The sequence below is a fragment of the Rhamphochromis sp. 'chilingali' genome, assembly GCF_963969265.1.
Source record: "Rhamphochromis sp. 'chilingali' genome assembly, chromosome: 11".
Taxonomy (NCBI): domain Eukaryota; kingdom Metazoa; phylum Chordata; class Actinopteri; order Cichliformes; family Cichlidae; genus Rhamphochromis; species Rhamphochromis sp. 'chilingali'.
Window position 1 is genome coordinate 16413837 of NC_137938.1, and position 12109 is coordinate 16425945.

The window sequence follows — 12109 nt, forward strand, 5'->3', positions numbered from 1 at the left end:
ATAATTTCCATGGTCACAGGTGCATAAAATCAAGCATCCAAGCCAAACATCACCAACCACAATGCAAAGTGTTGGATGCAGTGGCGCAAAGCACGCCAACACTGGACTCTAGAACACTTCTCCGTCTGGCAATCCAATGGAGGAATCTGGGTTTGTAGGTTCCCAAGACAACAGTACATGTCGGACTGCACTGTGCCAAGTGTAAAGTTTGGTGGAGGAGGGATTATGCTGTAAGGAACTCTTAATGTTTCAGCATATGAAGACATTTTGGACAATTTCATGCTCCCAACTTTGTGGAATAACTTTGCAGATGTCATCTTCTTGTTCCCACATGGCTGTGCACCAGTTCACAAAGCAAGCTCCATAAAAACAGTCAGCTTGGTGTGGAAGAACTTGACTGGCCTGCACAGAGTCCTGAGCTCAACCTGACAGAGCACCTTCAAGAGGAATTAAAGCAGAGCCTGTGAGACAGACCTTCTCATCTAACATCGGTGAATGACCTCAAAAATGTGCTTCTGGAAGAATGGTCAAAAATTCCCATAAACACTTAAACCTAAACCTGTGGAAAGCTTTCCCAGAGATTTGAAGCTGTTATAGCCAGGGCTGCACATAAGTGGTCCGCAGGTGAGCATTTGCTGTCAAAATAAAAGACGCGCACCAGATAAGAAGTTGGAACGCGCGTTTGCGTACATAAGTTGTTCTGGAGGAGGACAGACATTTGTTCAGAACTCTTAAAGATGTCGAAGAAGCAAGCTCCGTAAGCAATTACTTTGGTGTCCCTCCACCGCAAAAGAAGCTGGCCGACATCATATTAAACCCTATGGATTAAAAATGGGATGTCAATGAAGGCAGACGAGCAAATACTTTTGGCAACATATATCATTTGTCAATATAGATCAGTCTGTCTTACAGTATCTTGTTCTTTTCATCTAGCAAACCCCTGGTAAATTCAGAACTCTGCAGTGTGAATGCATGTAAACCTGCTCCTGACAGTTAAAGGCAGGAGTGCTAAAGAAGTGCAGGACTTGCTGGGATAAGCTAGCGGTTGGCCTACGGATGTTCCCAATGGTTGACTGGAAGCTTATTAGTCATCATACTAATAATCAAAATCACATTTCTTCTTCAGTGTTACACTCAGTCCTCCCCTGAATAGTTGCTTTTACTTGAATCACAAATTGATTGTTACAGGAACTTTGGATGTTGAGGCATTTCAGTATTAAACTTTGTCAGTGAGATATTTTCTGTTATGTAAAACAGGACTAACATCTGCTTCTCACTAAACCCACATGTTTTGAATTGACAAGAGTAAAAGAGAGGATGAAGCATTAATTAGCAAAGGATGAAAACTTTATAAAAGCAAAATTCCAAAGTCATAAGCACCACCTAGGAGTGGTTCACTCCTAGGTTTATATACCAGTTTTTAATGCATTTACTGGCCGTTTCTTAGGTCAGACCTGCGCATGCATGATTTCAAACTCTGGCTGTCACTTTTCACCATTTCAGCTGCATCATTGCAAGGTGGACCATGAAGTAGACAAATACAGGGAAGGGAAACATGAGAGGAAGAGAGAGGAGAGTTCCAGAAAAAGAGGGGGAGGATGAGATTGCAGTGGCGGTGAATGTAGAGGAGAAAAGCAAATTTGAAGGTTAGGATGATGAGAATGCACTGACTCACATCGGTGCGATGTGCCACTGAGAAACTCGAGATGCGAGCAGATACGATTGAATGCTAGAGTTTCCCGCAAAGAGCCCCCTTCACAGCAGAGCATTGAGGGGGGTGGGGGGGGGGGGGGGGGGGGGGAGGTTAGGAGGGTGGAGGTATTATTGCGTTAAGACATCAGATCCAAGGCATCTTCATCTGTGTATCAGTTGCATCAAACTTTGAAATTGAAAAATGAGAGACATGGGAGATAGAAGAAGGAAAAAGGTGGATTAAAGTGAGGAAGTGCAAAGGGGTTGGAATCTTTACAGTGAGGTAGCAAAAAGCCATGAGCTTAAAATGGGAAAGACAATAAAAAAAAGTGTAAGATCTTTGGGAGGTAAAGGAGCATTTTATAACCTCTCACCATTTCAGACTCGTGGTATTCTGAGGAGCCACAGGCCTGGATGAATTATTCAGTTTCTGGCTGGAGGATCTCTTCTGGGACTGCCGTTAGCTCTCCTCTAACGTTAGAGCACCACTTGACGGTAAATGCTCGCTGGGACAAACAAGAGGTCCTTAAAAAAAGACCTATGCACTTAACTCACACTACAGCAACCCTCCTCCCCCACAACACACACACACACACTCACCCCCTCGTCTTGACCTCAGCCAAGATCAATACGCAGCCGGAGCCAGATGTTGCACAATACCTCGGCGGGGAAGGAAGGTTTCTAAGAGGAATCCTCCAGAGGAAGTTGTGTGCCTGCATTTATAAATGTACCGAGGGGCATGCCAGTAGATTGTAGCGCTGTGAGAAAAGGTAGGGTGGCTCGCATTCAATTTTCACGTCACTTTTTATTTATTTATTTATTTATTTTTACAGAACAGCAGTGATTTGCAGAGCTCAGCGCTGTAATCCAGGGATTTCACACAGCCTATCCTCAGAAAGTCAGACCTTCGGTGCTGACAGGGCAATAAGTGCATGGGCTTTGGATTTCATTGAGAGGTCCAATGCTGCCATCTTCAGGCAATAAGGTGAAGCATCATCATCACTGACTGCAATATTACTGTATATGGGTGATTGTAATTCTAGCACAGCGATCCTTTTCTTGGTGCATGTAACTGATATCGCTCTGAGGACTCTATACTTATACTGGTACAAATGAACAAGATAAGCAGAAGTGACTGTTCATGAAGATAAACGTTTCCTCTGCTGTAACATCCTCCAACGATTTCCCCATCATAATGTTAATAATATTATTGGTAAATTGGTTCGCTGTTGAGCATTGGCTTTCAAACCAGCTGTATATTTTTTTCATGATGTCCAGTTTCAATAGGTTGCACAAACATTTTACTGTTCACAGGTTTCTCCAAACCTTTTTTGAGTTTGAACAGGTTCAGCCTAAAGTGCTCACATCAAATCAGATCTGCTCGTGAAGTCCCAGCTCTGGCCTTCTTCGGCCTTTTAGGATAAATGTTTAAAATAAACAAAAATATAATAAATAAAAAGAAATGTTTAACTTCTTAACTTCCACACATGCACATGGTGTTTGGGATATTGGAATATTGGAATTTGGAGTTCAATTACCATGCCCATATATATAATTTTCACCAAGCATGTGGTTAAAAAATCTAAACGTACTTGTGGCATTGGTGACCTGGTGGAAAAAAGTGATACCACAAAAGTTATATCTTAGTAAAGGTTATATATTAGTAAAGAATTAGCATTGAGCTTGCAGCCAACTACTGAAGTTATATGACACAAGATATCCCCTCTAATGTCTTAAAGTATAGTATCAATCTCAATTTGAAGACAGAAAGATCGATTGTGGATTTGGAGTGTCAAACTATATATATATTCTCCTCTCACCCGCCACTGCAGGCAGTTTTTCTCTTTCAAGCTCGGGTCCTCTACCAGAGGCCTGGGAGCTTGAGGGTCCTGCGCGGTAACTTTGCTATTCCTAGGACTGCGCTCTTCTGGACAGAGAGCTCTGATGTTGTTCCTGTGATCTGCTGGAGCCACTCGCCTTGCTTGGGAGTCACTGCACCGAGACATTGCCATTCAATAATGGTAATATGGTAATGTCTGTTCTCCCCCCCACAGCCCCCCCTTTTTTGCCTTTTTAACTGTTTTCATTTTCTTTGTCCTCACAAGAAATAAATGAAAACAACAAGCTCATTATTTGGTCCTCTCTGTGTTTCAGTTTATCAAGCTGTCCTTTCTTTACATTTTGTTCAGCTTTGGAGAGCTTGTTGGCTGTGGGTTCAAGCTAAGGCTCAATTCATTGGAAAGCTACCACTCATGCAATATTTGTTTTATAATTCTTTGAAAGCTTGTAATGCATAATTAACCCAGAGTAAGGCATTTTCACATAAGGCTTTTTAGTTTTTAATGTAATATATTTACTTACAAATTTGTAGCTTCACATTTATGTTATTGCAAATTCACTTAAAGTAAAGACTCTGAATACCTCTTGAAAAAAAAGGGAGCTCTTTTTATTATTTAGATTCTCTCTTTTTTTCTGGACCCGATCTATTTGCTGTTGAAATGACCGACTTTGCACAACATAATCAATAAAAGAGGTCTTATTTTAAGATTTCAAGGTGTATTCACCCTATCGACAACCTCCCTCCCTCCACCAGTCAGTATCATCTCTCAGCAGACTGATACCAATCAGTAACACAACACTGCAGGGAAAATGAAATGCAGTGCTGCAGTCAGCTTTGCATCGCCTGCTTTTGGTCTGGGCCTCAGACCAAACACTGCTGCTGACTCCCTCCAGAGTCTATCCTCTATCTGCTGCTGAATTCCAGATAATGCTGATTTCTGTTTTTCAAGCGGCATGTAGGAAGAGCTGAAACTGCAAATGAACAAATGAACACAAGGAGACTGGATTTATTCCTGGAGGTGGAAACAGTATTATTCTTTGAGTTAAACATCTGTGGATGTATCAGCAAGCTGCAGTTTTCATCCAAACATGGAAATGTAATTATATTGGCAGGCTTTTATGGCAATAGTTTTGCTGTCAGTAGAAGCAAAGACAACAAGCTTGCTGATTTGATCTTGAAAGGTCAGCTTCCTGATTTTTTTTCTTGCGATACTAGTCACTATGCTCTAGGGATAGACTGATTTTATGCACATACACATGCTCACCAGATCCTATTTCCATATCTTCTTGAGTTGCGTTTTATGTTTAACCCAAGCAGAATGCATGCTATCATAAGTATAATAAACACGATACTAGTTACACATCAGCATACATAGTAACTGTGCACATGCTAGAACTGGCATTTAGCTTAAAGCACAGCTGAAAAAATAGAAACACACAATCATTCGAGGCAGTATAGATGTAAATGTGCTGAATATTTCCATTGCATTGTTCCAACGTCGTAGAAGAAAAACAAACCGCTTTCTTGGCTTGGTGAAATTGTTCTAATTTGATACAAATTAAATCAATAGATCCCAGCAGTACTGTGTGATTTACAACAGAAGGGGCTAAACAGCGAGGTGATCAAGAGGTGAACAAATCCTATGATTTGTTGTGCAATACGTCTGCATTACAGGCATCTGCTAAGCTGAGGAGGCATTGAGCGCAATGCAAATCTCATGGTAATGGTATTGTTAAAGCAGCCACTGTGTAACCACATTACTGGCAGGGGCACAGCCTCTGCCATTGCAAACAGCGCATTAAAAATTCACTGTAGTGGATGATCAGAGAGGCTGAGAGAGACACAGGGAGAGAGATGTAACCTGCATTGCCTCCTTGCAGCGGCTGAGTGGTTTTACTGTAAGATTGATCTAACCGATCACCTCATTTCCTCTCTCATCCACCATAGCAGCCAAAGCACTGATAGTTTATCCGTCTGAGAAAGTGATTTTAAGGTGCCAAGTACAACACAGGAAATGGCCCTGCAGACGTTCTTGTATCTGGTTATGGCAAGCCTTATTGCCGACTGTGGGATGAGGCAGCTAAAGAGGCATCACTGAGGTTTGCCAGCGAGGGAGTGACAGAGCAATTCTGAGGACTGTTTCAGTGTCAGCCATGCAGAACACGGCTGACCAGAGACGTAAATCGATTTGACATGGAGCAGTAGTTGTGGTATTTTCTTGTAAGAATAGGGTTTTGTTCAGTCTTACTACACAGCATAGGAAACTGCTGAACCGCTGAGGCTTACAAAATGGTATGGCACAGGCGAAAGAAAGACAAGACAGTACTGAGTAGGAGGGACCATATGGTAATAAAGTTAGCTGAAGAAAAAACACACACAGGCAGCATAAAAGTATTTTTCAAAAGCTTTGATGTCATCTAAAAGTGAAACCGTGGGAAGGGGCTTGGATGAGCCTGAACAAGGATGTTCTTGGAGTCTAAATGTAAAACAGCCCAGCTAAGTGCATCCATAGCAGTGAGCTTTGCGGACAATGAGCTTTCCAAAAAATCCAATATGCATATTGACTAAAAATATCCTGTCTTAGTACGGTGGTGGAGGGAAGAACCAAGAATGAAGTCATATCCCCGAAGAGTTTGGCTTTAGCTTTCTCCTCCAAAGCAATCAATCAGAATGGAAATTTTTTTTGTGGGCCTCACTCTCCACTGATAGACAGAGAGCAGACACAGGATAGCCATGAATGTACAGTATCTAATATGTATGACCAATGAGAGCCAGTTGTTTCTGTTTTTTCGTTAAAAGACACAGAAACCACCAAAAATTTACACAGCCAACAATTGAAGAAGAATTAAACGTTTTAGGAATTAGCAGTTTGATCACCAAGTTCTGTGACTTTGCCCATAAAAATCCCAAATCATATCCAATTTAAAGTTGGCTAATCTCCCCTTGTCCTTGTGGCCCTCTGGTCCGCTTCCAGTGCGGTGGGTGTGTTCTGATTGCTCAAACTTGCACACAAAACTGACCTCTCGTGCACGTTCTGTGTGGAGAATCTGATGTGTGGAGAGGCCAAAGAGCAGTCTTCAATGGAAAAGTCTCCAATACTGGAAGCTAGAGAAGGGGCATCGAGGCAGCAGGTGCATGCTTGTCATTTTGTTGACATTTACGATGTTTTATGGTGTTGTGCAGCATGAATTTGACCCTGCAGTTCAGACTGGTAAAATGTATTTCCACTATGACATCCTAATACATCTAAAGGAGAACATTTGATGATGGACAGACATAACCGAATATATATGTATACATAATATAGCTTTCTCATCCACTGCCTGCATTTAAAACCTCTGTAGACCATCTTTGGACTCTGTGTCCACAGAAACAGTTTGAAATGAAATTTTCAGGTCAGCAACTCTTTAATCTAGAAAAGGTGACATGTAACACCTATGCCAACTCATATAAATACACCCATACTCACACACATACGTGTAGTCTTAGCAATGACAGGATGGGGAGTGTAATATCACCTTTGGGAAATTAGCTGATGGCAGCAGTTTGACTGCACCTCAGCCTTACCCGAAAGGATCGACTTACGGAGAAGTCAACCAAATATCAATAAGGGTGATTTAGCTGTGCACTGCTGAAGGATAAAGAGCTTATGCATGAAACCTCTGGAAATACACTTGAGCTTGGCGTGTAAAATGCTGTCGCTTCAAGCAAATCCCCTGATTAAATCCCCCGAACACATTTAGTTGGCTGTATGAGGGGAAGCCCGGTGTTGGCTGTGAGGAGGAGGACAGAAAGAAGAATGGGAGATACAGAGGAAAAATGGGAGCAGGAAAAGAATAGTATGTGAAAACCTACAGCATAATGCATTATATACCACACATGATGCTCTTTGATGTGAGTTTGATGTGTGCCCCCCTCTGGGATTTATGGCCTTCTGTGTGTTACAAGAGTGACATTGTCACAGATGTTGCAACATTTGTAAATTAAAGGCAGTGCAGTGTTATATTTCTGGATTTTGATCCAATTGCTCAATAGTATCATTCAGAATTTTTGGCAGTGGCTCCGTTGGTGTTGACCTATCAGTGATGAACAGGTTTCATTTTATGTGGAATTACTGGGGAGTGTGAAAGAAAGAGGAAGTGGGAAGAAATGAGAATCTAGCAACCTAACTTGGATGTTGCACTTCACCTCCTCAGCCAACGAGACCAGGAAAGCCCTCTCATTGAAATATGATTAAGATTTACAGCTCCTATGAAGAGAACAGGACAATTTGCCTTATTTGGATCATTAATTTTTATTACCTTTCCTGGAAATGTCTGCATTTAGTGTTTTATTGCAATTTTGAAATGTAATGGTTGCTCTTCAGGGATGTACACACAGGAAATTAAATGCTCTAATAACAAAAACTTGCATTAGTCCATTGTTGACAAAATCCGGGCTCATACATAAATGTCTTTTGCTTAATCTTACCATCTCAGGCCATTTTTCCATCATCTCCCATCTTCCATCAACTGAATGTCATTCAGAATGCATGTATATGCTCTGACAGTATATAGAAGCAATACAACCGAACAAAAGCACAGCAACAGCCCCGAGCTGTTTACCATCGACTAATAAGCCTCCGCATCTCATTAATAGAGGCTGACTCATGTCGTTTTGAATGTAAGCCTTGAAATAGGGTCACACAGCCCGAGAAAAGAAAGGACAAGAAACTAAGGTAACAGTAAGAGTCACTTGAACTCGTCTTGCAGAATGCAACATTTGGCTGTTCATAAGAATATATGCAAATAAGAATTAGCGCTTCATGCATGATTTATGAGCCTTAAGTGCAAAAAATGACTTTTTTTTAAAGACAATTGTGTGAGATTTTTAATAGGTTTTTTTTCAGCCTGCATTAAAAACCATCAAGGAGAAACATAAGGTTATTTTAACTCAGACTAAGCCTAGACCAAAGTGAATTCCTCCTTAACCAAGAGACAGAAGCAGGTCTTCACCTTGTCAGGTCACTAGAGCATTAACATTTTTAGCAAGTCTGCACAGGATAAACCTCTTTTCCTAAGCTCTATGTGCTCACCTGCATTTCTTTTCTCTCTCTCTTTTTTAACTCAGCAAATCAGTGTGATAACATCAAACATAACCTTTTAAAAAAGAGTGAGACATCACTTAAGAGAGGTAATTAGCTCTTTGAAGTAGTGACAGCTTTCCGTTTGGGAAATAGGGCAGCGCTTTCATCTGTGATTAGCTGTTCTTAAGTCCATCCTCAGGTAGCAGAAGATGGAAAGAGACTGGTAAGCACAGGCTTGCTCAACCTTGAAACGTAACAGGCACTTGGGTTGTGGTCTTTTGGGACCCCTCCCGCAGGCGTGTAAGTCTAAAATATGCTGAAGGTCTGCAGGGGGAGGGGAAGTCTGCTGTGGCAGCGAGAAGGTGAGGCAAGAAGCTGAGAAAGAGGAGCAGGGCAGATCAACAGAGAGCAGAGGAAGGTGCAGAGTGGATGTGATGGCTGTCAACTGCAGTCAAATTTGTCATAACTATCAAATCAATGTGCAGCTTTGGCTTAGATGCATGAAGCCAGCCTTACTGGCTTACCTCAGCACTGCACCAGAGAGGGACTGTCACTGGATATTACCATGTGGACTGCTGAGCCTATTCGCCCATGTGACAGTAAACAGGGACAACGATACATCCCGTCTTACTCCCACTTTCCTGCTCTGGGGACACAAGCATCCCCCTACTTCCTGAAATGTGCCTATGTGCAATTTTGGTGTTTGCATTATATATGAATAACCAACGGAATAACCTTAGTAATAAATGGAAGCTCTCAGGGATTGTATCTTGAGCCAAAAATAAATAAATAAATACAATGTTTGTGGCACAAAGCTCTTAATGCTCTCCCTGCACTTTTTTTTCTAATAGTTTAGTCATAAAAAGATCATTTGGGAATAATTTAATTCCAAATAATAGATTTCTGGTAATAACTGCTTTGGATGCTTTTCTTGTTCACTCTTTTTGCCACGTGGAAATGTAACTGGAGGCTTGATCTGTTGCTACACTATTAGATAAAAATGTTGCAAACTTACAGTTTGAAATTATAAGTACAGTATATGTTAGAGAATGACAATGTGAATGGTATTATATCCCAGTTAATCACAATTCTTTTATATGCAGAGCAGCAGCTTAGGTAATAGTTTCCTCCACTTCATCTTCTAAGGAATACTGCCCGGATGAGTGGCTGGGACTGGATCTAGTTTTCAGGTTGATCGAGCCGTACAGTTTGGCCGAACGCTTGGAATAAGCGATGACCTTTCTTCTATACATCTCTCCCTTCCACATGGAGATCATCAGCAGCGTGGAGAGCACCACGCCGCCCAGCGTGAGCAAGCAGAGTCCCGCGATGACGCAGCGATCCAGGTGGGCACCTATCCGGGCGCTTTCCATCTCCAGCTTCTCCATCTCTCTCGCCGACACGCTATCGCGGTCCACCACCACATCCCTGGGTACAGCGTAGGAGATGATCACCAACGAGATCCCGGTTACCAGGAACGTGACTGCACTGATAAAGCCGTAGTCAATAGAATTCCCGGAGCCCTCCCCGAAGGAGAGATCATCCTCGGACATAAAAGAAAACTCGGGGAGAGTCTCAGAGCAGGGCTCGCCGTTGCGCACGGCTCTGTGAGTACTTTTGCAACTAGACTCCGGGCTGGCCAGTCGCAGGTTGACATTCTCGTCGATATAGGTGAAAGATGTCTCTAATTCCTCGTCGCAACAAACTCGAATTTTTTCCTCACCGAGGTGACCAAGTTTAATCTCCGCGCCCGCCTTGCGCTGCGCTGTCCTTGGTGTTGAAAGACACCGGCCATGGCAGCTGCGGACCGGGTTACAGGCGCCCTCCCCCGGGATCGCTCCTCCTGTTGATCCACTCGACTTGCGGGCATGCAGCTTGGCCGAAACGCGGTCAAGGGCGTCGGAAATGTCGGGCTGTTTTCCTCCCTCCTTTGCGGGAAGCAGCTCTGGGGAAGCCATTCGTGTTTCACCACCCGCTGGTTCACTCTGAGCCTTCCTCCCACGATGTTTTCACTCCACAGCATCCCTATTAAGAACACACACCACGTCTAAGTTTAACGGTGCTTATAAATGAGATTCATGTCATTGTAGATAGCATTCTTCTTTTTCTCATATTTCATAATTCACGAATGCGCTAAAACTTGTGCGTAAAATGAAGAATACACATATAGTTAAAATAGAGTAATGCTGACGAAAAAACCACTTTAAAGTTGATGAGATGGTTTAAGAATGGACCTTAAAAGGCGCTTATATGCCAGTGCTTAGCCAAATGACTCTTAATCCAATTAGGTAAGCAAAACGTACAAATCGAGATTAAGCTATCTATTTTAATTCTGTTTTAAAATATACAGTGCTTGATCCATAAACACCTTTGTGAAACTGAGCTATAACTAATCCCTGCAAGCAGAGAGATTCATAACCACTATCAGCCCGAGTGCATATACTTACAGTAAAAAAGCATCAGTAGCTTTAAATAAAAGCACCACTAAGATATACCCTAATCGTCCTGCACACTTAATTTGGATTCAGCGTAAGATATGAGATGCTCCTCTGCATAAGGGTTGGACCAGCGATGCATATTTTTTCTAATCCCTGACTAAAAAAACACACACACAAAAAAACCCTCAATCCTCCTCAAGCTGCATTAATAAACAGAAATAAACTCACCGCGTTACTTAAGCATCCCTTTCGACTTCTCTCCGTCACAGCGGATGATACCACACAACGGAGGCAGACAAAAAAAGCCTTATCGGTAGATATGCTTTGAATATATTCTGAGCTTGCTCAGTGCTTTGGCAGACCGGCTGCACTGAGGGGAGCTCTCCCCTTAGTCCCTCCCACACACACACAGCCTGCGACGCCCACGATGTGGCGCTGAAAGGAGCGCTGCTATCTGTGAGTCGATTGCGATCGCTGTCCGTCAACAGAAACCAAGACTTGAAGGGCTGAGGGAAATCCTTATGAATGGCACCGAAATGCCAGTTAATAGTTGTAAAGCGCACTATACTTGGAAATATCGTAAATAATGTATAAGCTCAAATGCCATCAACAAATTGAAAAAGAAAAGTCTCTTGGTGAAATTAGGAGTTTAGGAAAGATTCCCAAGGTCTCTATGAAGGCAATGTTAAACCCCCACAGAGACAATTCATACAGAGATGCTAATGCAGTAGAGATAAGGGAATTAAATTAGTTTACAGTGGGGACTCCTCGGCTTACTGGGATAGGTCTGGGCACTAGGTCAGTACTCTGGGCTTCTTGTTGTTGTTCTGCTGAGGGGAGCTTCTGTCTTTGGAAATAGCCTTTGCTGTGATGTGTGTATAACTGTTCTGCAAACAAAGGCTGGGAGGGTCAGACTTTTCAAAGTGTTACTGTTTTGTAACAATGATTGATGTCATTCATGTCACCTGCCAGTGCTTTTAATGTTGTGGGTGACCACTAATGATTTATATAAAAACAAAAGTTTTTTCTGTTTGCTTTGCTTTGGCAATAAGGCTCTAGTGATATTTCAGCTGC

At 42.3% G+C, this 12109-nt stretch overlaps 1 protein-coding gene across 1 annotated transcript; it reads right to left on the reverse strand.

The window, feature by feature from the left end:
• Nucleotides 1-7647: 7647 nt before the first annotated feature.
• tmem74 (transmembrane protein 74) lies at nt 7648-11393 on the reverse strand. Its single transcript, XM_080896148.1, has 2 exons — nt 11264-11393; nt 7648-10622 (listed from the first exon to the last, which is right to left on the reverse strand). The coding sequence occupies exon 2, from the start codon at nt 10553-10555 to the stop codon at nt 9710-9712; it is 846 nt and encodes a 281-aa protein (XP_080752274.1). The 5' UTR covers nt 10556-10622; nt 11264-11393; the 3' UTR covers nt 7648-9709.
• Nucleotides 11394-12109: the final 716 nt, after the last annotated feature.